General features: G+C 39.9%; 1 protein-coding gene and 1 non-coding gene across 2 annotated transcripts; both read right to left on the reverse strand.

The window, feature by feature from the left end:
* Positions 1 to 2,907: 2,907 nt before the first annotated feature.
* On the reverse strand, positions 2,908 to 2,981 carry TRNAT-AGU (transfer RNA threonine (anticodon AGU)). The gene has a single exon. It is a non-coding gene; the product is annotated as a tRNA-Thr (tRNA).
* A 3,398-nt stretch (positions 2,982 to 6,379) lies between these two features.
* Positions 6,380 to 22,941, reverse strand: WDR88 (WD repeat domain 88). Its single transcript, XM_067302893.1, has 11 exons — positions 22,828 to 22,941; positions 21,974 to 22,084; positions 18,736 to 18,824; positions 16,825 to 16,885; positions 16,179 to 16,317; positions 15,084 to 15,213; positions 12,576 to 12,760; positions 11,084 to 11,166; positions 8,513 to 8,581; positions 8,016 to 8,108; positions 6,380 to 6,554 (listed from the first exon to the last, which is right to left on the reverse strand). Exons 1-11 carry the CDS (start codon positions 22,939 to 22,941, stop codon positions 6,417 to 6,419), a joined length of 1,212 nt encoding a protein of 403 aa, XP_067158994.1. The 3' UTR covers positions 6,380 to 6,416.
* Between the last annotated feature and the right edge of the window lie 575 nt (positions 22,942 to 23,516).

Raw genomic sequence — 23,516 nt, forward strand, 5'->3', positions numbered from 1 at the left:
TGGTATTTCACATGATGATACAGAATCTTTTTTAGCATTACTAGCATTGTGACATTTTAACAGAGAATATATTTTTATCCTATATATTAAAACACTTTAGACTATACAATCACATTGATGAGTATCTTTCTTGGGTTCCTTGCTCTGCTCTAGATAGTTATATGAACCAAGTATTACCCATAGCAGAAGAATAGCTAAGGCCCTCAACCTGTGAAACCTTTTGCACGGGAGCAGCTTCCCGGGAGCCAGGGGACTTCGCCTGCAAGACAAATGGGGGAGCTGATTTAGTGCTCAGCCAAAAGCGGGGTGTCACCAAATAGACATATTGAAAATACTGAAAGTCTTCAAACCCTGCTCCAAGGAAAGAGACTGCTGGCAAATTCTGGGAAAAAACTGTGCACTGTTATACTGCTATTGTCAGCAGAGCGCAGGATGAGCACATCTAAGTGACTTTCACATTGTTTCTTGAATTTCTTGAATTTATTTATTTATTAATGTTGTAACATAACTAAGAAATTTTAACAACTTGTCCAGCACATCAGGCCTTCACCCGTAGCCTCTGGAGAGTCAGTGACAGCCCAGTGCACTGATGAAGGGATTTACTTAATGGATATTTAAAACGTGAGTATAAGCCAAACTAAGCAACCTATATGATGCAATTATTTAGCATTAAATCTATGCAAAAAAGTATGCCACAGTTCACTCGATTTGCCTAAATATTGATTTAAAATATTAATTATTTCCCATCTAAGTATACAGATCCCCCTAGAATCTGTTACAGAAGCATGTGTGTGACTAAGCAAAGGAAAGTATGGAGCTACTCTTACGGAAGGCAGAGGAACTGGCTCTGGGCTTCTGAACCTGTTCAGATTTTGTGCTGCTTCCTCTGACGCTTTGAAGGCCACCAGTGCTCAAATAGGCACTGACCAGCCCATTCCTGTGCCGTGCTGGCTACCTCGTGGTGCCATTCTTGCTGATGCATCAAAAAGGGGTATTTTTTCATAAGTTTGATAGAAAAACATAGAAGGCCGTTACCTGAGTTCTCAAATTCACTCTAGGAAATATGCATAAATATTGGAATCACACAAGTGTTTTTTTTCTACAGATACTGTTTTATGCTGTTGAATCGTCTGCACAGCAATTAGAAAAGTGCCCGAATGGTTTGCCTTTTCTTTTCTTTTTTTTTAAAAACCTCACCTTAATTTTATCTTTTTTTTGCCTGCAGCCACAAACAGCGCTTCCCGTGCACAAGCCAAAGGACGGAAACGCATGGAGTCATGGGGCAGCAGCGGCCTGCGCAGGGAGACATGGAGCAGAGCCGCCGGGACAGGCTCCCGCCGTGCTGCCCGCGCGCCCCAGCCGAGCCAGCCGGGTCCCCGCAGCGCGGGCAGCAGCTGCGCGACCCGAGCGCCGAGCACAGCCCGGGCCCTGCGTCCCACCGCTGCGCCGCTCCAACTGCAGCGAAGCGCCAGCTTCGCTCGACATTAACATTTCCCAGCTCCAAGCAGCTCGGTCTTTGGCTCAAAATCAGCGTTGGAAAGTCCTGTCATTCTGTATCAGCTGCGAAGGTCGCAGGAACAGAAACAGCCACACACGATTTTAATTTTTGACATTCCCATTTCCTGTGTGACGGCGGATCCGAACTGCTGCCGGCTGAAAGCAGCAGGAGACACGGCTGACGCGTGTGTTCCCTGCAGCTCCCGCTCCCCTGAATAGCAATCAGCGAGGCACGGAAGGGGATGATGAAAACGGCCTCGATTTGCACTTTCCAGTCGTTTCAAATTCTAGGTTTTTGCTTTCTTTTACTCAATGACACATCTATGGGAGGCCAATCCCAAGATATTCCTAATTTTTTTTAATCATTTTTTAGTCTTACTGTTTGCAACTTGCAATTATGATTTGCTTGTATTCCTCACATGTCAAATATCATGTATGTTACACTTTACAGTAAACACTACTCCAAGAAAGATTCCTGCATGTAGATCTTATAGCCAAAGTCTCTGATCCTGGAAATTCGGCTTGTGCATTGCATTTGGGGCTGCTGAAAGCTCCATCCCTCCCACTGTGATCTGGCTGCAGACCTGAAGACTTGGCCCTGCAAATGTGCCACTGAAGCCATTTCCTCCTCTGATGAGCTGCGGCATGGGCTAAAGAAGTGCCTGAAGATGGGCCTGCGAGGTCGGGGCTTGTTGTTATAAGGCCTGGCGTATATACGAGCCTTCTGTCTCTAGGTGTGAGGAGAGACTCTGCCTTTGCTTACGCTAATGCAAATTTGGAATAATTTCACCGAACCATAATTCACAAGCCTAACTGCAGATTTAGGCCTTTGATTTTTAAGGATCTCTAGGAAGACTTTCTGTCAGTCTCCTGCCTAACTCATTATATTGAAAACTGCACAGAGAAGTTACTACAAATTTCACTTGGAAAAGCCCAGTTTATACATAAAAACACTGGGTAAGATGAAGTAAAAGAAAGGTGTTGGTACAGATAGGTGACAAATTCCATCAGACATCTAGCCAATATTGACTCAAACCACAGGAAAATGAAAGAGGGAAAAGGCAGTAATAGCTTCATTTACCTAGCTGAGAGGCTATTGGCATTTAGAGACCGGAAACAAGGAAATTAGGAATTTTCTTCGTTCTTTATGAATAAAAACCTCAGGGAAAACAAAACAAAACTAAACTCCGTTGAAGAGCTGAAACTTTTCGTCCCGCGTCCCCGTTGCACACTAATTCACACAGCCCGGAGCCCGCCCGGGGGCTCTGTCGCGGGCGGCGCGCAGGCAGCGCGGGGGCAGCGCCGCCCCCTGCCGCGCCCGCGGGAGCCGCCGGCAGCGCTCGGCCCCGCGGGGAGCGGCGGTAAAACCGCGCCGGCGGGCGGGGGCAAAAGGCAGAGCCTGCCCCACAGAGGCACCGCTGGGATTCGAACCCAGGATCTCCTGTTTACTAGACAGGCGCTTTAACCAACTAAGCCACGGCGCCCCGCGACAGGCTCTGGCGCCGCGCAGCCCCACTACATCGGCCCGCGGCGCGCCCGCTCCGCACCGCAGCGCGCAAGCGGCCCCGCCGCGGCCCCCGCCCGGACACCACGGGAAGCTCCCGCTACCTGCTGCAACTGCCTGTAACAATGCGAAAATTAGACCGCAATATGGGTATGCACACACTGTGTACGTGTGCATATGCATATTATATATATTATGATTGGTGTGCATACATAACACTAGAGTGCCTGACGAAACACACGTTCTTGCCAGTTAACTACAGAAAAACTTTTTTTCTAATTGTTTTTTTCTCAGCATAGAACTAGTTCGGATGCTGCACACAGAACTGACGCTGCTGCCAGCAAGGAATCTCGCAGGGCGCCAGGCCTTTGGCCTGTTACCTCCCCAGGGCACCAAACGAGGCTGCGCCATTCCGAGAAAACTGATGGTGTTAAAAGGCAGTAATAAGCCATAAATGAACATGGAAGCCAAGATACATCAGGAAAGGATCTTCATGAACAGAACTGATTACAGGCCTGGAGTATAACGAGAATCTGCAAAATGCAGAAATTACTTCGGCAAATTACCAGGTTTCTAAGGCATATTTAGAGCCAAATTACCAATGCTATTCCTTTAGTATGCGCGTAGAGGGGCAGCCACACTTATTTGTTCTAAAACAGTCTTCTTGCCTATCTTTTCAACGGGTGAGAGGAGGGACTGAGCGAACTAGCCGGACTACATGGGCCCAAGAGCCAGAAAAATGCAGACAAAAGCCCAGCTCTTCAGCTGTTCGGAACTACCACGTTCTCCACATAAAGCTGCAACTCCAGAAACCACCAGGCTGCTGCTGCAGGTGAGACCAGCTCAGGACTGAAGCCCGGCTGCCTCAAGTGGCACCCAGGCGCTCTGGGGGTGACGGCAATGGGCAGCAAAGAGCACCCTGAGCAACGAGCAGGCGCTGGGCGCCTCTGGCAGAAGGTGGACGGCTGCAATCAGTTGCCCACGCTGCGGTACAAGGGACTCCGGGATTCCCCAGGGAAGTGAAACCCCAGCAGAACCTTTCACCAGCGCTGGTCCAGGAGTTAGGACCACATCCTTCGACAGGGAGGCTTTATCCTTTCCTGCAATAAAAGCAGGGCCCCAGCTGATTATCTTTTTTTCTCTGGACTGCTGGACTACAGCAATGCACTACCTGGAACGGGAAGCTTTCTGAGCACAGGGACCTTGACTTAGTCCCAGACACTGCAGTGTATATGTAAGACTTGTCGTCCGTACTCGCTTCCCGTAAGAATTTTGAAATTTAAAGAACTCATTCCTACCTTTGCCATGGATTTAGGATGTCTGAAAAGGTCCATCTGAAACTTCGGCAGGCAGACTGCAGCGCTGCAGCCCAAGAGAGGAGCTCGCCCTCCCGCCGGAGACAGAGCCGCCCGCGAGGCAGCCCCGGGCTGCAGGCAGAAATCTGCAGGCGCTCAGACTTCGCTTGCCTCTGCTCCACATGTGAGGCTCTCGCTGCCTCCTTTCACGTGAAATTATAGTAACATGTATATGAAAATTAAAAAAAAAAACACAAAAATACAGAAATGAAACACAGATTAAACTCCTCTGCTCGTGTTTCAGTGCCTTTGGCGAGGAGGCAGAACCGCGTGGCATTTGACAGACGCTGGCCGTGCTGCTCAGCCGGGCCTGGAAGGCGCCGGGAGGCTGCAGTGCGGAGCGCGGCATCGGAGCCGCGCCAGGGCGACGGCACGGCCGGCAGCAGCGCCGGGAGCAGGGCGCTGCCTCGGGCCGCGCTCCAGCAGCTCTGCGGCCTCGGCTCGTGCAGCAGGTTTCCCCCAAGCCCCGAGCGCTTTGGTTCACACTGTCTTCTCAAACCTGTCTACAACCAGGGTACAAACACCTCCCAGGTACTGACCTGCTTAAATGACCTCCTACGTGTAGAAATGCTTCTGTTCTTTTGTCTCGGTCTATCACGTTGATTCTGTTATATAAGTACTACTACTGCTGACTGATTTTATGCAACCACAGTGCAAGAATCCATTTTACCGGTTTTTCGTAATTTGGGAAATAATAATAAAAAAAGATTAATTCGAAAGAAAATTTCCAGCCCATTCACATTACTAATGTAAAATGAACCAATTCTCTATGGAACGGTTGTTTCCCTCCCCCAGTTTCAGTGATTTTTCATCTGAACTGGTAAAGAGAGAGAAACAAAGAACATTCTCAATTCTAATATCATAGCATCATTTAATTATTCTAGGACTAATAATTTCAAACATATAGAAGTAAGCTCAGTATTACTAGCCACATTCAAGATGAATTTCTGCAGCATTAAAACATGCATATTTTATGTATTCCATAAAAAAATAACATCAGGGGCACATAGATGACATTTTCTTTAAGCTTCCATAACAAAACAATGATATTTAATTTAGCAAAGAGGGGGGAGAGAATGTTGGAAAACAAAGCAACTTATCACCTAATGTTTATTCAAAGCTGTAAATCTGTGTAAAACATGCCATCCTTAGGAATACTTCTCATTTAACCTTAGATTCAAGTGTAATTGTTGCTACACGACTCTCATAATTAAAAAAAGAAAAAGAAAAAACAAATCTACCTACTTATAACAGATTTCTTTCTATTCCACAGCTTAACTGCATCCCAGGCTGGCACGTGCCAAGTTCCAAGTATTTTCCCCATTGTAAGTTCCTTTTAGAAAAAAAAGGATGAAAAGGTTGCAAACACTTTTTTTTTTTTAATAGACATAAGGCTTTCAAACATTTTGAAACACTTAATCTTTTATTAATTGACATTCTTACATATAGTAATAGATATAATCCTCCCCGGGGCGCTGCTAAGAAGGGGTGGTAGCAATGCCACGCTCCTCACTGGGGCAAACCTTTCTTGCACAGAAGCAATTTGTCCTGCATCATGGCAGACATGAACTGCAACTTACTCTCATGACTGAAAGCTCCTTTACAAAATTTTTGTAAGAGGTATGGCAACAAGTTAGTAAGAAGTTCATGGTCTTATTCATGGTTTTACTCACAAAATTCTTTCTGATGGCCACTGAGAGCAAAGATTCTTTGTGTCCCATAGTAAAAATTAATGGTTTATCTAAGTAAATTGAACTTGTAACTAATATACTAATTTAAAATTGTTTAAAATTTACCAAAGGACAAGGAAGTAATTTTATATCCTAGCAGTGTAAATAGATTTCAGCTCCTAGGGGTTTTATTCTTCACCTGTTGTATTATAAGGATATGTCACAACTATTCCATGGATTAGTACAACGTATTTTATTTATCTTTATACAGAGAACCAAAGCAGAGCAAGTTCAGAGGAAACCCATAGCTTTAGATACACAGTACATAAAGATGCAAGCACTCCAGTTATATATTTAAATGTGTTAACATCTCAGGACCGCTAGATGAGTTTAAAGATCAGGAGAAACAGAAGGTGGCAATGGCAAAGTGTTTCTCACTGGAGAAGACAGATGACAGAATACACACTTGGTTGTCATTTCAGAGTCACTGCAGCGCAGGCATAAGAAAGGTTTTTCACATTCTTCACACTAGTGTAAATATAACAAAAAATGATATTTCAGTTAATCACTTGTGTCAGCTATGCATTATTTCACTCGTGGAAGTTCAGCTGTTCATACACACATATACGCAGGCCTGATTTTTCAGATGCACTCAGCACATAGAGCTGTCATAAACCTGACACAGAGCTAGTGCTGTTCTAAATTTACTCTTGTGATGCATATGTGTTTCTGAATAAAGCTGTAGTTTATGTGCACTGTGATACTAGTTTAACTAATACAGCATCATGCTTTATTTTTGGGGGTAGCTTGATGGGTGTCCAGTTTTCAGCTGTTCTGCCTTGGTGGTAATGATTGGGGGTCAGGAGGGTCCTTTGTTTACTTTTTTCCTGGCCGTTATCTGACCTAATAATTTTGACTAAAAATATATGTAGTAAGAAAAATATCAAAAAATAAAGGAAACTGCTGTATAATATAATCATTTTGAATAAAATATTAACCCCTTGTAGTCAGTGGGAAGAAGTTTTGCTGTTGATTACAAGCTGACTCAGGAAAGTTTAATCTATTTCTGTTAGAATCAACATAACATTGGTTACCAATTCACTACTCATAAGACTATTTCCAAAAAAGTTAATGAGACATATTTTTCTATTTGTTCTATGTGCTAAAATGTGTCAAAAATCATTTTTTGTACTAAACTGTCTTATCAACTGATACTTTTAGGAATGTACATCATATTTTCACTGCTGTCACATTTCTAAAACTTATTTAGAAGTCTAAAAAGCTGAACACGGCTTTTGAAAAACTTGATAACCAACAGGAAAGTCTGATAAAAACATTAGATTCATACTAAAAAAACCCCCATAAATGTTATTTCTCATTCAATTTCACTTAATGGCTGTCTACTGGGAGGAAAACATACACAGCTATCTTTCAAATCTACTATCAAAAACAGTTGAGGGGCTATAATAAAAAGCGTGTTTCAATAGCATTAAGCTTGTTAATGTTCCTCTTTCCTGACATCTATCTATTTATAATTTGTATTTTTGAAGCCAGGACACATGCAGTCTGAGTTTTGAAAAGATACCCTTCAGAATTTGTCTAAGCTGGTTTATGTCCATGAGCGCATGAATATTACTGCCCTGGGTTCATAATACTCCTAAATAGGCATATTACTTTGCAGAAGCATCAGGTGTAGAAAGTTAAAATATGTGTGTTTTAAAATTAAACATACATGGCTTACCATGTTTTCTAACAACAAAAGCACACCTGTATATGAAAATTGGTGTCCTTACCAAGATCAGTTTTAAGAAAGAAAAGAACTGTTACTATTACATCCCTCCCCTAATAAAGGATTCAAAGATCTTTTCAAGGAGAGAACAAACAAAATAAATCTGTTTTCAACTTGCAAATCTGATAGCTTTCCTCTATCATTCAAATTTAATTTCTGAATAAAGTATGAGGTATGGTTAGACAATAAAAAGATAGAACCTGAGCTGTTTTTGAGCCTCTTGCTTTTCTGTTCTCTATCACTGCAGGAATATGATCCATCTTTTCAACATTCCACAGTCTCAAAGTAGAATCCTGAGAAAAAGCATCAATTACTTTGATATGTTTATATATTACCAAAACAGTGATTTACATCATTTTCATGAAGTCTCTTCACCTATAAAACTTGGGTTATTAAACACATGCTTTAGGAAAACTTCTCAAGTGAGAGGGTTTGTTTTTAACTGTCATGTTTTTGGAAACAATTTTAGCAATTTTAACACTGTATATACATATTTAAAAAATAAAAATAAATATACTTACCAATTTTGGGGGGGGGAAATTTCTGTAATTACTCAAGATAATCACTGATTACAACTTAGTTTTATGAGCAACTTTATCATTTTTTTTTTCCTAACAAATGCTGAAAACAAGGGATGAAATCTTTAAATCTATTTATAATTTAACTCCCTAAACCATATTAGGAAATGAGCAAATACCTTTGAGGCAGAAAGAATCCATTTCTTGTTTTTGCTAATTGCAACATCCGTCACCCAGTCCCGATGACCCTACAGTAAAGCAAAATTTAACTGTGACCCAAAGAAAAAACTTTATTACTTTTATAACAGTAAAAACAACTATCTGTACTGTAAATCCATGTTGACATGCAGTGAGAAAATTCTTATCTATGCTGCCTCATGTCCAGTCATGAAAAAATGTTGCCATGAAGCTCATGTTTTCTTATATGTACCTGAAACCGGGGGCCGTTACAATCTCTGGAAAGCAGACCACCACTTGTAGCAATCAGAAGCCCTGTACCTATGTAGTTGCCATGGGTTTAAGCCCCATTTATGCATAGCTCTCTTTTTTTTTTTTAATCTGTTTGCTAAATAATTGCAAAGAGAATTGGTTTCTAGCACTCACCATCTAAAAACAGAGGCTGTTTATCATGTGCTAGTGGAGAGAAGAGTTGCGAGGATAAACAGCAGCTTCCCCCCGTCTCTAAGGAAGAAGACCAATTTGGAAAGCAGGCCATGTCAAGCAGCCCTACTGGATGTCCTGCTCCTGACACCAGCTGCAGAGCTGATTTCAACTTAACAGCACTGAGTTACCATAAGAATAGAAGCAGGTTAAAATCAGTGTATTTGCAAAGAAAGTATTTACTCCAACTAATGGAATTAATACATAAAATTCCTAGAGTTTAAGAAGGCTTAGCACCATTTTATAGACAAATGCCACACCTGAGAAATATGTAATAAAAGATGAACAAACATATCATTTTTCCAACACAGAGAAAAAGGCAAACATGCATACATGATATGTAAGTGCTTTTTTAGAGCAGAATCTTTAAAACATGCTTTTAAATTTAGTTATGCGCACAGAATATATTTATACCAAGACACAGATACTAAACTGGAATTCTCCATAGTTACAAAGATATTAACATTTAAACAGATGCCTTCTCATTTTATGGGAAACTGAATTGCTTATACTGACTGCTGTGAACTGGGAAATTTGAAGTGGTTTTAAAGCAGCTATGCTGGTGGAAAACGTGTAGCATGACTGCTCAAAAGGTTTAATCAGCACAGTTCCAGTTCAGGAGGGGAGGCAAGCTTATGTTTAAGGCAGTAGCAGTGAGGCCCAGGCTTACCAGCTTTCCTATATAAAGATGCTATCTTGAATGCAGACAGAAGTTGAAAGCCATTTTTAAGCTGAAAAGCCTTTCAAAGCAAGTGGACTTTTCCAAGATATTCCAGGTGTGTTTGCTAGTATTTACAAATTTATGAAAAACAATAGGGTTAGTTCTTGTCTAGTATATATTCTAGTCTTGTTCAGCACATATTAGGACTAAATCATTTGAAAATAACAGATTCCACCACTGCTAGGGAAACAGGGAGGACAGGAAGACTCATCAGACACAGGATTTTCTCTCCCCCTTGCACAAATGGTTACTTAGAGTATTTGTGGCTTGGAACTGATGACGACAGTTAATTATGAAATCAAAGTGAGTGCTTTCACTAAGCCTTAACTACCATATGCATTAAGTCCCCATCCCCCAAAGTTGTCCATTGAAATTATTCTTTCATAAGATAAGAAAGAGCCAAGGTTGCAAATCTGACATTTTTGACTTCTGTGAAATAAACGTTTGTAAAAAGCATTGATGTAACTTTATGAATATTGTTAATCCTTTTCTTTGACCTACATGTCTGATCATTAGTTGGAGTCTTGTGAATCGTTTCCACTAAAATAAGATATGAATGAAAGCTATTTAAATACAGCATGATATGTTTGCAAAAAATAAACTCATGATGGCACAAAAGACCTAATGAGATTAGAACTTTTTTATTTCATGCAGGTACTGCTTCCCCCCTCAGGCCTTGGGTAGTAGTACCATGGATGTGGAAGAAGAGAAGAGGCCCAGCTCCAGGCAGGGATAACTAAACACTGAATAGCTGCCTCACTCACAGAACCGTCCATCCTGGAAAGGACTATAACATGGTGGACCACGTTCCCATCACTATAAGCAGTAATACAAAACATGCAGCCGGGGGACTGAGTTAAGCCTGACAACCTCAGCACTGGTATTTACAATCTCTGGAATGTTTCCCTTTTAATATAACATTTTCTGTAGACATAGGCAAGCATGTAAACATATAAGCATATGGAGTGTGACATTGCAAAACTAATGTACACACTATCCAGTCTCTTGTTGCTTGCTGGAGGAAATAATCCCCTAAAACAGAGGCAATATAATCATTAACATCATTATCATTATCATTAATAAACAGATTCAATATAATCCTTAACTGAGCTCATTCATAAAAAAGCATACACAGAAACACAATAGCATATTAATAACTGGTTTGACAAAGAAGATATCTTTGCAAATAATTGTATAAGAATATACTGCTCTAGGAAAGTAAATCACACAAATACAGGATATATTCCTGCCTATAACTGAAAGGAATGGGCAAGGGTATTTATCAGGTAAGGAAATACACAATGTACTTATACAACCAATATATTTTGTACCTTCTCACCAAACTAGTGACCAAATAGGATTTTAGTACCTTTAAGCTTAACTTTTTACAGCCTGCATCTGTATCCCATATAGCTATAGTTTTGTCATATGTGCCAGACACAACAAGTGATGCTGAAATATAAAATCAGAATACTGCATTATTTCTTTGCTCTGTCATACAGACGAATAAAAGAGGCTCCTTCCAACAGTGAGTCAGACCTGTTAATAAAATTTAAATAATGAACTATTAGTCATGCCTTAACAAGATACTAGATGTTCCTTTCTGCTATTTGTTGTTATTGCTCTTGTTTTTGTGAATACTAAATGTAAAACTAGCAAAGACACAACTGAGTGGAAAAAACATGCATGAAAATTTTGTTGACTTATAAAATTAAGGAGATACTTTAAAAGTTAAAATGTATAATGGATTTTTAGAATTGTGAGGTCACTTTTGAATAAAAACAAAAAAGTAAAGAGTTTAATGTGGAAAGGATGCATTCAGATTCCAATATTCATAGGCCCATCTGTATAGAACAGTTTCTGCCAGGCCAGCTCATGCTACCCTGTTGGAAGTCTTCAAGCCACAGATATTTTTTTCCCCACAGATTTGCTATTTGTTTATTTGTTTATGTATTTGAGGTGGCTCTGTCTGGGTAGGACTGCAGGTTAACCAGGCGTCAGCAGTTCAAGAGTCGTCCTTACTGCAGCATTCAGATATGAAGTGGCAAAAGAAAACAGCCAATTAAATTACAATGTATAGAAATTCTTATTGGTCAGTCCCAGTAAAGAGAAGAGAAGCTGTTTCAGTACAACAGCAACTTGCAGTAACACTGATTTAATGTTTGTGGAGGGACCAGCATTTGTCTGTGAACTAGTAAAAGAAAACACATAAGAAATAGCTCCCCACTACCTCCACTCAGGTACAGGTAAACTGGAGACACCCTCTCTTACTCCCATTCACCTGCACAGCAAGTAGGATCAAGTTCCAGGTGACATTTTGTCTTGCTATAACTCATAAACATCAACAACTTTGAATACAGCAGATAGAGTTTGTTCTCTATCAGTGTACCGGAGAACATACTATGAAGTTTTTCAGAAGTTCCACACTACTGCCAAATGTTTGGATTATGAAGTAGCTTTACTTCTGGAGGTACTATCAAAGATGTATACTTTTTCCTAAACAGTCAGATCAGTACAGCATTTACTGAGCACCGTGTTTGACTAATCTTCAGTGTTAGAAGAATACCAGCAAGTGCTAAGCTAATTTTGTAACATAGTATTGTGTTTTTACTCTTTTGTGATCTTTGATTATTCCTCTTGATGGGAATATCAATCAAGCAGAGTTCCAGTTGTGTGATTAGGCAGAACACAGACCATCAGTTTCAATTTACTTATTACATGGACATATTTTGTTTATAATTAAAACATGTTATCTTGGAAATGATAAATTAATTACTTATATGAGTTAGAATGGTTACTTGTGTTTCATCTGATATGTGCTATATCAGATGAAACGGATGATGTCCTATAAGATAACTCACCGTCTTGGCTAAAAACGCAGGAACTAACAGAACCTTCACGTCCTTGGTTCCAGGAAATAGGTCCATGACACCGAAACTCCCCTGTTTTTATATCCCATATTTTTAAGGTTTTGTCCCAGGATGCCGTGCACAAGTAATGACCATCTGAGGTAAAGCAGCAGTCTGAGATAGCATTGGTGTGTCCCCTGAAATACAGATGAAGAACACTGGAATGGTGAGTTTTTGTAACCGTTATAAATCTCTCAGACATCCTCCTGCAAGCACTGAGCACTCTGTCTCCACCCAGTAAAGCATTCTAAGCACATTCTGAATTTTAACCACATGAAGACTTCTGTTAAGTGTCTGGAGTTGCTAACAACCCCAAAGCTGGCATGGGCTTTAAATGTCTTATTGGCTTAGGTCATTTTGCAGGATTGAACCCTAGTTGCTAAATGAGAAGTGACCACTTATTTTTTCTGTCGAACGCAGCTTAACAAAAAATAGTTTAATAGCTGCAACACAACCACATTTTATTAAAAGCAAGTTACTGAAAAGTCACCCATTACTCATTAAATAAACAGTATGCATCTATCGCTATATGTAAATTTAAAATCAAACACTCAGAGGAAAAGATTAATCAATTCTATATTAAAGTCTAACTTTGGAAATGGTGATATCTGTCAGAAAAGAAATTTGAAAGTCCCAGAAGGGAGTGAGGGTTCTGGTGGTTCCTGAAATCTACAGTGGGGAGAAGATTATGAGCATCTCTTACAGGAAACAATGCTGTAGTCACTGCAATTTAAAAGAAACATTATTACAATGTTTCAGATTGAATTTCCTATCCAAAGTAATTCCTAATCCTTTAAAAGACAATTTTATTACTTTGTTTAAAGGCAGACTCTTTCTGATTATTGTTTTATAATTCAAAGCTAAATTGTTTGGGTTTATTTAAAGCCATTGCTAATATTTTTAACAGCTGATTTGTTATCTCCATTGTTGCATTCTTCCTTCTTAAAATGATAACGATAGGCTGAATAGACATAATGTTTTAATGTAATACTGACTTCTATGAGAGTTATAAGGGTTTGGCATGTGAAGGTTCAGGAGCTCAGATTCAGTAAGGCTTTTGGCTCTGTGCATAACACATTATCCATAAGCGTATAAGGAAAAATGATCTAAAAAAATGATCTCTGCACCCAGAGAGTGGTCATAATTGGTTCCCTGTGAAAACGGAAGTACCCATTGAGCTGGGGTCCACAGCATCTGTTCTGAATCCAGTACTGTTTCATACTTTCTTTAACAATGTAGATAATGGGATAAAGAGCACAGTTACGAAATGAAGCCAAAGGGGGTGTGCAACTATACTGAGGAGAGAATTAAAAATCAGTATCATCTTGACAAATTAAAGAAATGATCAGGAAAATAAAAGGGTTAAAACAGTCTCCACAGGAAACAATGCCGTAGTCACTGCAGTTTATGTGAAAGATTGTTAGTGTTTTAATCCGTTATCTAACCCACGAGCTACCTCATCAGGTGAGTTTTGTCCATTCAGACGTTCTGTACTAACACACAAATAATCAGCTGCGCAACTAAAGGATGGCGATGACGGACCACATCAAAGTTCTGCAAGAACAACGTGGCCCAGTCGGAAAGATCTCAGAGATGAACAATGAGAACGATCAGAAAACTAGGAAAGAATAATTAAACATTAAATGAATAAGGATGACTTAGCCTACCAACAAGAAGACTCAGTAGACATGATAAAAGTTCCTGAGTATGTAAAAAAGTGTGGAAAAAAACAAGGAAATAATCCGTTCTCCATGTCCAAAGTGGATCTAAAAAGAAGCATGTGGACTTAAGCTGCAGCCAGAATGATTCTGCCTAGGAAAAATCTTTCTAATGATCAACATAGTGAGGCCATGAAATAGGATGTTTGGAAGGCTGTAAAGACTTCATGGAAGATCACTTAGGAACAGAGTAGATCTCCCAGTGTCTTGTGGTCACTTTGAGCCCCATCCATTTTATGACAGGCTATGGTGATCTGTTTTCAGAGCAAAACCAAAATGCTGCAAAATAGTCTGTAAGAACACCTGATAAATTATCCTTTCTCAGCATGGAGATATATTTTCCTTTTTCTCTGTATTATTTTCGCTCCACTCCATAATGCTTAAAAAACCTTCTCATTATTCTAAGTAATATTTTATGTTCTCATTTGTTAATGATTATACATTTTTCCTAATTAGTAGAAAATACAACCAGAAGTTTACACTTCAGTACCATATTGCATATGCTATCTTCTGCCTTTCCCGCTACTTATATCTAAGAACCTAGAAGTTCTGAAAATTAGCATTAGAAATGCTTACAGACAACAAAATACAATTTTTTCAATTATTTACAGCAGGAAATACTTTAGTTAAACAGTTACTGTTTATTTCCTCTAGTACAAATCTTATCAGAAAGATCACTGACTGATAATTGTAAAAGATACAACTAATCCTATGCATAATTAACTACAGTATTGTTCCTTACTCTTTAATTGTAATTGAGGTGGATCGTGTTATCATATCCCATAGTTTTATCGTCTTATCGTATGATACTGAAGTCACTCTTCGGTTATCAGGATCAAAGCAGCATCTTGTGATTGTACTTTTGTGATGACCTATACAAATAACATCAAATGAGACTATTACTTGTTTGTAAAGCTGCCTCCCTATTTCGAGTAATTACATCTGGATCTCAGAATACCAGCCTGAAAGGCAGAACTACCCATCGGCTAGTATCCAGGCATCAGCTTTATTTCCAAAACATTGTCATTGCAAAATTCCATCTTTCACTGGCTAGGGCACCTCCTCACTTACCTTTCAATGAAAGAATAAAGTGCTTCCCATTTACTGCAGATAGTACGAATTAAGAGCATGTACCCAGGCAGCTAACATACATAGCTAATATGCAGTAAGCTCACATGCTGCTCTGTAGTAACTTATTTATCAGCTCCTCTCCCAAAAATAAGTCCCTGAGTGTGGCACCATAATGGCAATGACAGTTAACTGCTTAGACTCTTAGGGGACACTTAAGCAGGTAATTACACTTATACAAATAGCCCTATTACAATACTGTAAACAAAATATGTTCTGACAGTGTCATTTTAAAGAGAAAGTTCTAATGGAGCTATTATGAGCCATTTGTTGTACATTTTATTTTTAAGCCCAAATGATTTAGCTATCAGGCTCTGATTCACAAAAGCATGTTAAGCATATGCTGATTTTACATTCATAAGATGGCTCACATATTCTGCAGGAGCGTCAAACTCCCTGACCTACAGTCCTCTACAGAAGCCTGATTGGACTGAGGTCTCATTAGTGAAATTATCTCCAGAGGGGAATTATGCTTCAAAAAGGAATCACTGCTGATCTAATTTTGACCCGCAATCTCATTTTTATAAGCCTATTCTGAAAAATTCTGGTTTTAATGTCTTAAAAGACAAGAAACAATAAGTTTCTTTTACCTTTCCCAAGTAAGGATATGTGAATCTGACTTTGAATTAACGAGATTTTCTAACTTTTTTGTAAGCAATCAAAAAATTAAAGAACTGCTCAAACAAGACGCAGAAGTTTTAAGTCTTACCTTGGACATGTGCCACCACTGTTGCACTTGCTGCATCAATAATATGTATGGCATTTTCTCTGTCTGAACCAGAAACCACATATTTACCATCCCAAGAAATATTACATGAAGTTACAATGCCTTCATGTTCTATTGTCCACTAAAGAAGAAAATAAAAGGTTTCAGAAGTATGCTTGAGGGCTGGAGATAAGACTGCTTTACAACAAATATGCTATTATCTGTAAGCAAGCTCAGAAGGAAGCCTTTTGCTATTACTTTATTTTTTGTGAATCATGGTAGATGCATTTACCTTCAATTTTTCAGTCAACTTCTATTTCTGCATTAGCAATAAACTTAAAATTAGATAAGGCTTCCCTGTCCAAACCCTAAGATGTTAAATTAATCAATCTTAAATATATTTTCTGAGAAAGGTTATTATTATTATACCCATTTGTATCTGCAATAACTGAGATATGTTTATTAAGGGACTTACCCAAGATCAAGCAATTAATCAGTATCAAATCTAGGACTAGAAATCAAGCCTACCTACCCCAACTACATTACATTGCACTGAAAAAAGAATGTTTTGTTATTTCTTCCTCAATAACAAAGCAATGAACCTGAATTTTATATTTCTTCTGCAAGATGTATTCAAAAGGATACATACAAGCATTTTTCCTGTTTCCATATCCCAAGCCTTGACAGTGTTATCATATGATGATATCACTCTAAAAATGAAGTATGTTAATAAGAATAGCAATCAGTGTTTTCACTTAAAAGAAGGTATTTAAAAAACACATGACAACATTTAATTCTGACAGTGATTTGACATCCTCACACCCACTAATTTAAAATAAATTTTTAAACACTGCAGTAAAAAATATTGCATAGCTTAGTTTAAAAAAAGGATTATTTATATTCCAGCTAGAAACTAATCATAAAAATATCACATCTTTAATTTTCAATGCAAGCAGTCAACTCATTTTTATTTCATACTATTCCAAGATATTTAATTATTCCTAACTTTAGAATAATTTTAAAGCCATTATGATGTCTTTTCTGTAATGAATGTGAAGTGCTCTTGTCACTGTGGGTTTTTTGCATTTTCAGTGCTTATGTTGCTGGGTAACCCTCCACCACAGACGCTGCTCTGCGCAGACACAAAGCCACATTATACAACAAAGCTATTCAATAAAGTTTACTAGAAACTAACAGGTCTCCATGAAATGGGAGGTCAAAATAAATTTCTCTCACACAGTGTTATTAAAATATTCCCAAATATCTAAAATAACATTTATTCTGAATGTCACAAGATAAGACAAATATTTTTAGTACCATTATGGCTTTCTGTTTTCAAGTTTTTGAGCAAGTTCATAAAATGCCATTTTTATACACTTTGCCCAAGAAACTTTATGCATTAGTATTCTCACAAATAAAAACATACAATTACATTATTTAAATCTCTTATTTTCTCCATATGTGTATATACTTCCTGCAACCAACATAATCTCTGCTCCTAAATGGGCACACATAACACAGGACACATTCAGTCTATGAACTGGTAGTAATTCTGATTGGAAAGTAGTTTCCAGAGCACTACAGAATGATATTTTACCTGCTGTTCAGCAATTTCAAAAACATACACAATGGCAACAGGCAGCTTAGTGTATGCACTATTCATTGAACAAAAAAGTCAACTTTCCGACCTGATTAAAATTGATTTAAACTATGACTTAATGATAAAATATGCCATCTAGTACCCCTGGAGGCACTGCATGACCTACTTAACCAAATGTTAATATATGCTGCAGTCGCTTTAATTATTAAGTGCACAGATTGACACCGGATAAAACGCATTTCTTCTGGAACTGACAGGACAAGGCTTAATGGAAAGGCTGTACAATCTTAATACACAATACAGACAGAAGAGAACTTTTATGAAGGTGTAAATATCACTGATGGAAGAACCTAGGCTAATTCAATGTTGTTCTTATATATAAAGTGGTATATATTTATATGCCCCTTTCAGAACATACAGTGAAGATACATTTCCAGGCCTGTATAACTCACAAGCAGTATTAGACAATTTTTATGCCCCAAAATAGGCTATAATCCATTGGACTATTCCAACATACATTTAAAGCAATAAAAAGATTCTTATGCTTTGCATTTGGTGTCCACTGAAGAAAATAAGTAGAAAAGATTTAAGAGCTCCAATACAAATTGTAGGTGAGAACAAGGTGAGATTAATGGCAGCACGTGTGGGTGAAGGAGTCTGGCAGGTTATGGGCAGCACACATAGAAGTACAAAGACGAAGAGAGAATCAGCTGGAAAGTATGGAGAGAGATGTAAGATCAAATGATAATAGAACTACTTATAGTGGAGCATAAATGTAAGGAAAAGGAGTTTGAATTTGATGTAGTAAAAGTTAGGAAAACAATGAAAGGATTGAAGAAGTCACTGATTTGTTCTAAATTTTGTCTAACGTGTTTCTGCCTGCAGTAAAATCGAACCTTTAAATCACACAAAACACCACCTCTCCCCTTTTATCAATATAAAATGCAGCAAAGAGGTCACCTTTTGTCATCGGGACTCAAATTGCACTCAGAAATTGGAGCTGTGTGTTCTTCTTCAAAAACTTGAATAGGAAAACCCTTGGCAACATCCTTGAATAAATCCAAAGGAATTTGATTAGGAAATATTTTGCTATTCTATGAAAAAATACAAAGCTCCACAAAAACAAGGTAAAGCAAAGCATGTAAATAAGAGAAGTTAGTCTAATTAGTGTCATCTAATCTGAAAATATAAATGAGAATTTATTCTTGCAAAAGATACATCTCCCAAAAATGAGTCATAAACACTGTTGTGTTCAAACCACTGCCGGTCATTCTCACCAATGCCATCAAATCAATTGCTTCCTTGCATTTCCCAGTCTGCCTGTCCCCACCTGCTTCTGCACCAGCCTTGGCTAGGTGTTGATGTCAAAACTGTCTTTTTGTTCTGTTTGCACAGGACCAACCAAAAGTCCTTAACTGGACTCCTATGTATTACCGCAATACAGATAAAAATTATACTACAAAGATTACAGCAGTAATAAAAGATAACAGAAGTAACGATGAGTTCTAGCTCATACCCAGCAACTGTTGCCTCTGCTCCTACCCTGATATTGCAGCTCAAGTGAAACTCTTATGATCAGGTTGGCTTCTTCCACTACAAATCATTCTGCTCTCCTTTATGTATGCCATCTTCCTGGGTAAACTGTATTTCTCGAGAGGAAATAAATCTCACACCAACAATCTGAATCACCTGTTCTTCATCTCTGATTTACTCTTCCCTTCCTGCCTTTGCTTTCCCGACTAATTCACAAGAAAACTGACATAATGTGTGATCCTCCCCCCGAAAAGATTGGCTTGTTTCCCTTTCATTTCCTACTCTGCTCTCTTGCCAAGCAAAAATGCAGAAACTCAGGTGTCCTTTCCACTGTCCTCTCATTTGATACAGTGACCTATCCTCTGATCTTCCTTGTATCCTATCTCTCACTCTCTTCTTGTTTTTCATAATCAAGGCACATTTTACTGCCTTCCATCCTAAAAGCAAGCAAATAAAAAAAACTTGTCTTCAGTCAAGCCCTACTTATCTCTCCAAACATCGTCCATTTCATCTCCAAGGTCATCAAACAGGCCAACTACAAGTGCTGTCTGGTGTTCGTTCTTCCATCTTCAGCATAAAACCTCTTCAAACTGGCTCGAACCCTTGTGCATTACTGAAACCACTCTCACAAAGTCTGTAGCAATTTCTTCCTGCTCAAAACTCAGAAAAATACTCTATTGTCATCCTTTTTGAAAGCTCCCTTGTACAGTGAAGATGATGCTCAACCTCCTAAAATCTTGATTTGTTTCCTATAACTCTTCTTGTCTCTTTTCCTGTCTAACTGCTCTTTATGAATGCCATTAAAGTGATCCTCTCTAAATTTCTGTGCCTGTTTCACAAAGTCTGTCCCTAATCCCCATGTCTTATTTGCTGTCTCACTTCCGCATAGCCTTTCACATACAAACAAAAAACTTATATACCAGCCCCAGAGTGACAACGCACACATCTACCTCTCTACTTACAGTTCCTTCTCTCTACATAAAAATCTCAGACTCTCTATTCCTTCTTGTCATCTCAAGACTAACATAACTGAAACAGAGTTCTTTATCTATCACACCCAGAATTCTTATTATCTCCTTCCCATCACTATCTATCCGTTGTCTGTTACACAGAGAGTTGTACATGCTTTCAGGATGGGACCATCTTTTTTTTCTACATTTATAAAGTCCTAAGTATAGTGCAGTCCTCGCCCATGACTAAAGCCTCGAGATTCTGTGGTAATACAAATAAAAATGAATCAAGTTTTACAAATGGATCGCAGTGCCTGAACGTATACCTGAAAAAAAAAAAAAAGATGGCTGCTGACATGCAGAATAACTCAAAAATCAAAATATCACAGGATCAGGCATCATGTTTTCATCCAGGTAAATAATCCTCTATGATTATTCCAATTATTTCAATAGATCTTTGTTAAAGTAAGTACCAAGAGGTTTCAGAATCTGTCTGTAATCAGGTAACATAAACTGCCTTCATTGCATATGTGTTCTTTCACTTGTTTTCAATATGTGAAGAAAATTTTGCATCTCTGTCTCCTCTTCCCATTTTTAATATGAACTGTAAAGTCTAAGATCTAGAGCAGCCACTTCTTTACAGGGACTTTCACTTGAAGGAACTATCCTGCTAAGTTGGCAGCTCTCAGCAACACTCAAAATTGGAGTGAAAGTGAATTTATTTTTCACTTTTTCACTTATTTTCTCAATGTGTGTCAATGCCCTAGGAGTGTAATAACTGACACTAGAATCATTAGGTATGTCTCTAAGATGGAAGGAAAAAAAATAGATTAAACTTACCATATGTTCTTGTTCTATTTTTCTGAGTCAGAAAAGCCTTGCAGTCAGAACTGCCCTTCTAGTCTTATCTAGTCTGTCTCTACTGTGCACCTTATTAATCTTTGTTTTCTAAAAGATGTGTGTGCACTGTCAGTGAGACACTCTGTTCTCAAGAGGAACTTCAAATGCTTTCTCAGTACACTCAATCATTTGATACCTGCTCTTTCAAGGGGAAAAAAGGAAACTCCAAAGTGAAATTGCCAGGGCCATCCCAGCCCCCACGATCAAGTCTGCACTCTCCTGAATTCTAATGGCTTCAGCTGTTTCTGCAGAGGAGGAAACTAGGCTGGTCAAGACTAAATAAAGCTTATCAAGATATATTAAAATAATCCTGCCTATAGGTTGGCATCACAAAATTCACAAGATTCAGGCAAATACTTTTAGATACATTCTGAAAAATAAGTATCACTCAAGAAGCGTTGAATAAAACTTTCTTTGATAATAACGACAAAGATGAACAAAACTTATGAGACAGACTAATCCTTCTACACTTCTGGTAAGTGGCACACTATAGTCTTTTCAGGAGAAAGAAGAACATTAATGGATCTACTTTGCTTTAAAAAAATTAATGGATTATCTTATTATTTCCAGGTCTTGATTTCAGTTCATTTACATATAAGATGGCATAATAATATTTCACTAAAAATAGAAAAATACAAATTTGAGTTCTGAGTTAATGTAAAACCTTTACAGTTGATATTTTTAAGCATCTGTAAGATATCTTTAAAAGGCCCCTAGATGAATCAGTCAGTCTCCACACCTGTATATTACTTGTTTGATTTCAGCTTTAAGATGTTCTGCTTTTGGAAATCATTGTTGTTATGTTTATAACATACCCAGAGCTTCACTGTTCTATCGTAAGAGCATGAAAGTATTTTTGTGTCTTCAATGCAAAAACGGCAGGAGCTCACAGTATCGCTGTGTCCTCTTAGAATTTTAAATTGGATCTGTAAATGAACAGAACAAAATTTAGGAGTGTTTTTCCTTGAAATTAGTTTTTGACAGTTCAGTCCACAAGGGGGAGCAGGAAAGCAACAATCCAAGCAGAAGCGTTGGCGTTCCAGTTGTCTGAGAGAACCGGCATCTGTTTCTGGTACCGGATTGGGGCCGATGAGCTGAATTGCCACCAGGCCCAGAAAGAAAACGTTTCTGGATTCGGATTTTACTTTTGTTTTTCTGGAGGGGAAGAAGATGGTGGTTGTTTTGGGCTTTGTCCCCGCCCCCTCCCCCCCAATTCTTACTTCTCTCATGCAAAGTACGATTTGTCTTGAAATTGCATCAAGTCTTCCTCGTGTCTTTCAAAAACCTTCAAGTGTTTTACTGCTTCTGGCTAGTTCCCGGCTCACTAACCGCCAGTGCTTCAAAGTCGGGGTCACGCAGTTTAGCCAAGACCGCTGCGTTTCACCTTTCATCAGAGAGGGGCTCCTGAAGCCTTTTCTGCCGGAATTTGGGAGCCTGCCCGCCCCCGTCCCACACGGAAACGCCAGCGGCGCGCAGCAGGAACTGCACTGCGCTTCATTACACGTGGAAAGCAAAGCTGAGCCGCTGGGCCCCGCTCCCGCAGACAGGGGAACACCAGAAATAGGGGCACAGGCGAGAAAGCTGGTGCGGTGGGGCCGGGCTGCCGCAGGCTCCTCACAGGTGGCCCCGCGCCACCGCCCCGGGCCCAGCCCTGATCCCCGCCACCCACCTGTGCCGCCGGCTCCTGGTCGCCCCAGCGGCTCCCGGCAGGGGAGGCCCCGCACTCAGGCTGCGGTGGCGGCCCCAGGCCCAAGGGGTCCCCGCGGCAGGCGCCTGCCGCCATGGGCTCCGTGCGGGCCCCGCGGCGGCGCCCCGCTCCCTCAGGCGGCAGCGGCAGCGGCCTGGGCACTACTCCCCCACGGCGCTGTGCCGGCCTTAGCACTCGGCCCTACACACCCTTTAAACTGCACCTGAACCCGAAGCCAGCCGGCAGCAGCTACAGCTCAGTCCAGCTACAGCTGCTTTCTCCCCATAACAGACACCATCAACCCTAAAGTTATTTCCGATCCCCCCCTCCCGCGCTGAAGGGGGCACTTCAGACCACAGGCTTCCTTGCCGCGTCTCCCTTGCAGTCCCCAAGCAGGAGCTGTCACAGCACCCTGCCAGCCCCCGGCAAGCCGCCGCCTACAGCGCGGGTTTCAGGCGAGGGCTGGTGTTCAGCACCGTGAGCAGGAAGAGTCCTTTGGGCTCCCCACACTGCTGGGGAAAAGGGGGCGAGCGCTGTGGAAGAGGGCCGGCTCCTTCAACCAGCAGGTCCCCAGTAGCTCAGGGCTTGTATTAAATAACTCTGCAAGGTGACAAGTGCCCTTTAAATGTACGGCATAAAACACACATGGTATAAGCACACCAAGTTTTCAT

Source organism: Apteryx mantelli, chromosome 10 (assembly GCF_036417845.1).
Source record: "Apteryx mantelli isolate bAptMan1 chromosome 10, bAptMan1.hap1, whole genome shotgun sequence".
Classification (NCBI taxonomy): Eukaryota; Metazoa; Chordata; class Aves; order Apterygiformes; family Apterygidae; genus Apteryx; species Apteryx mantelli.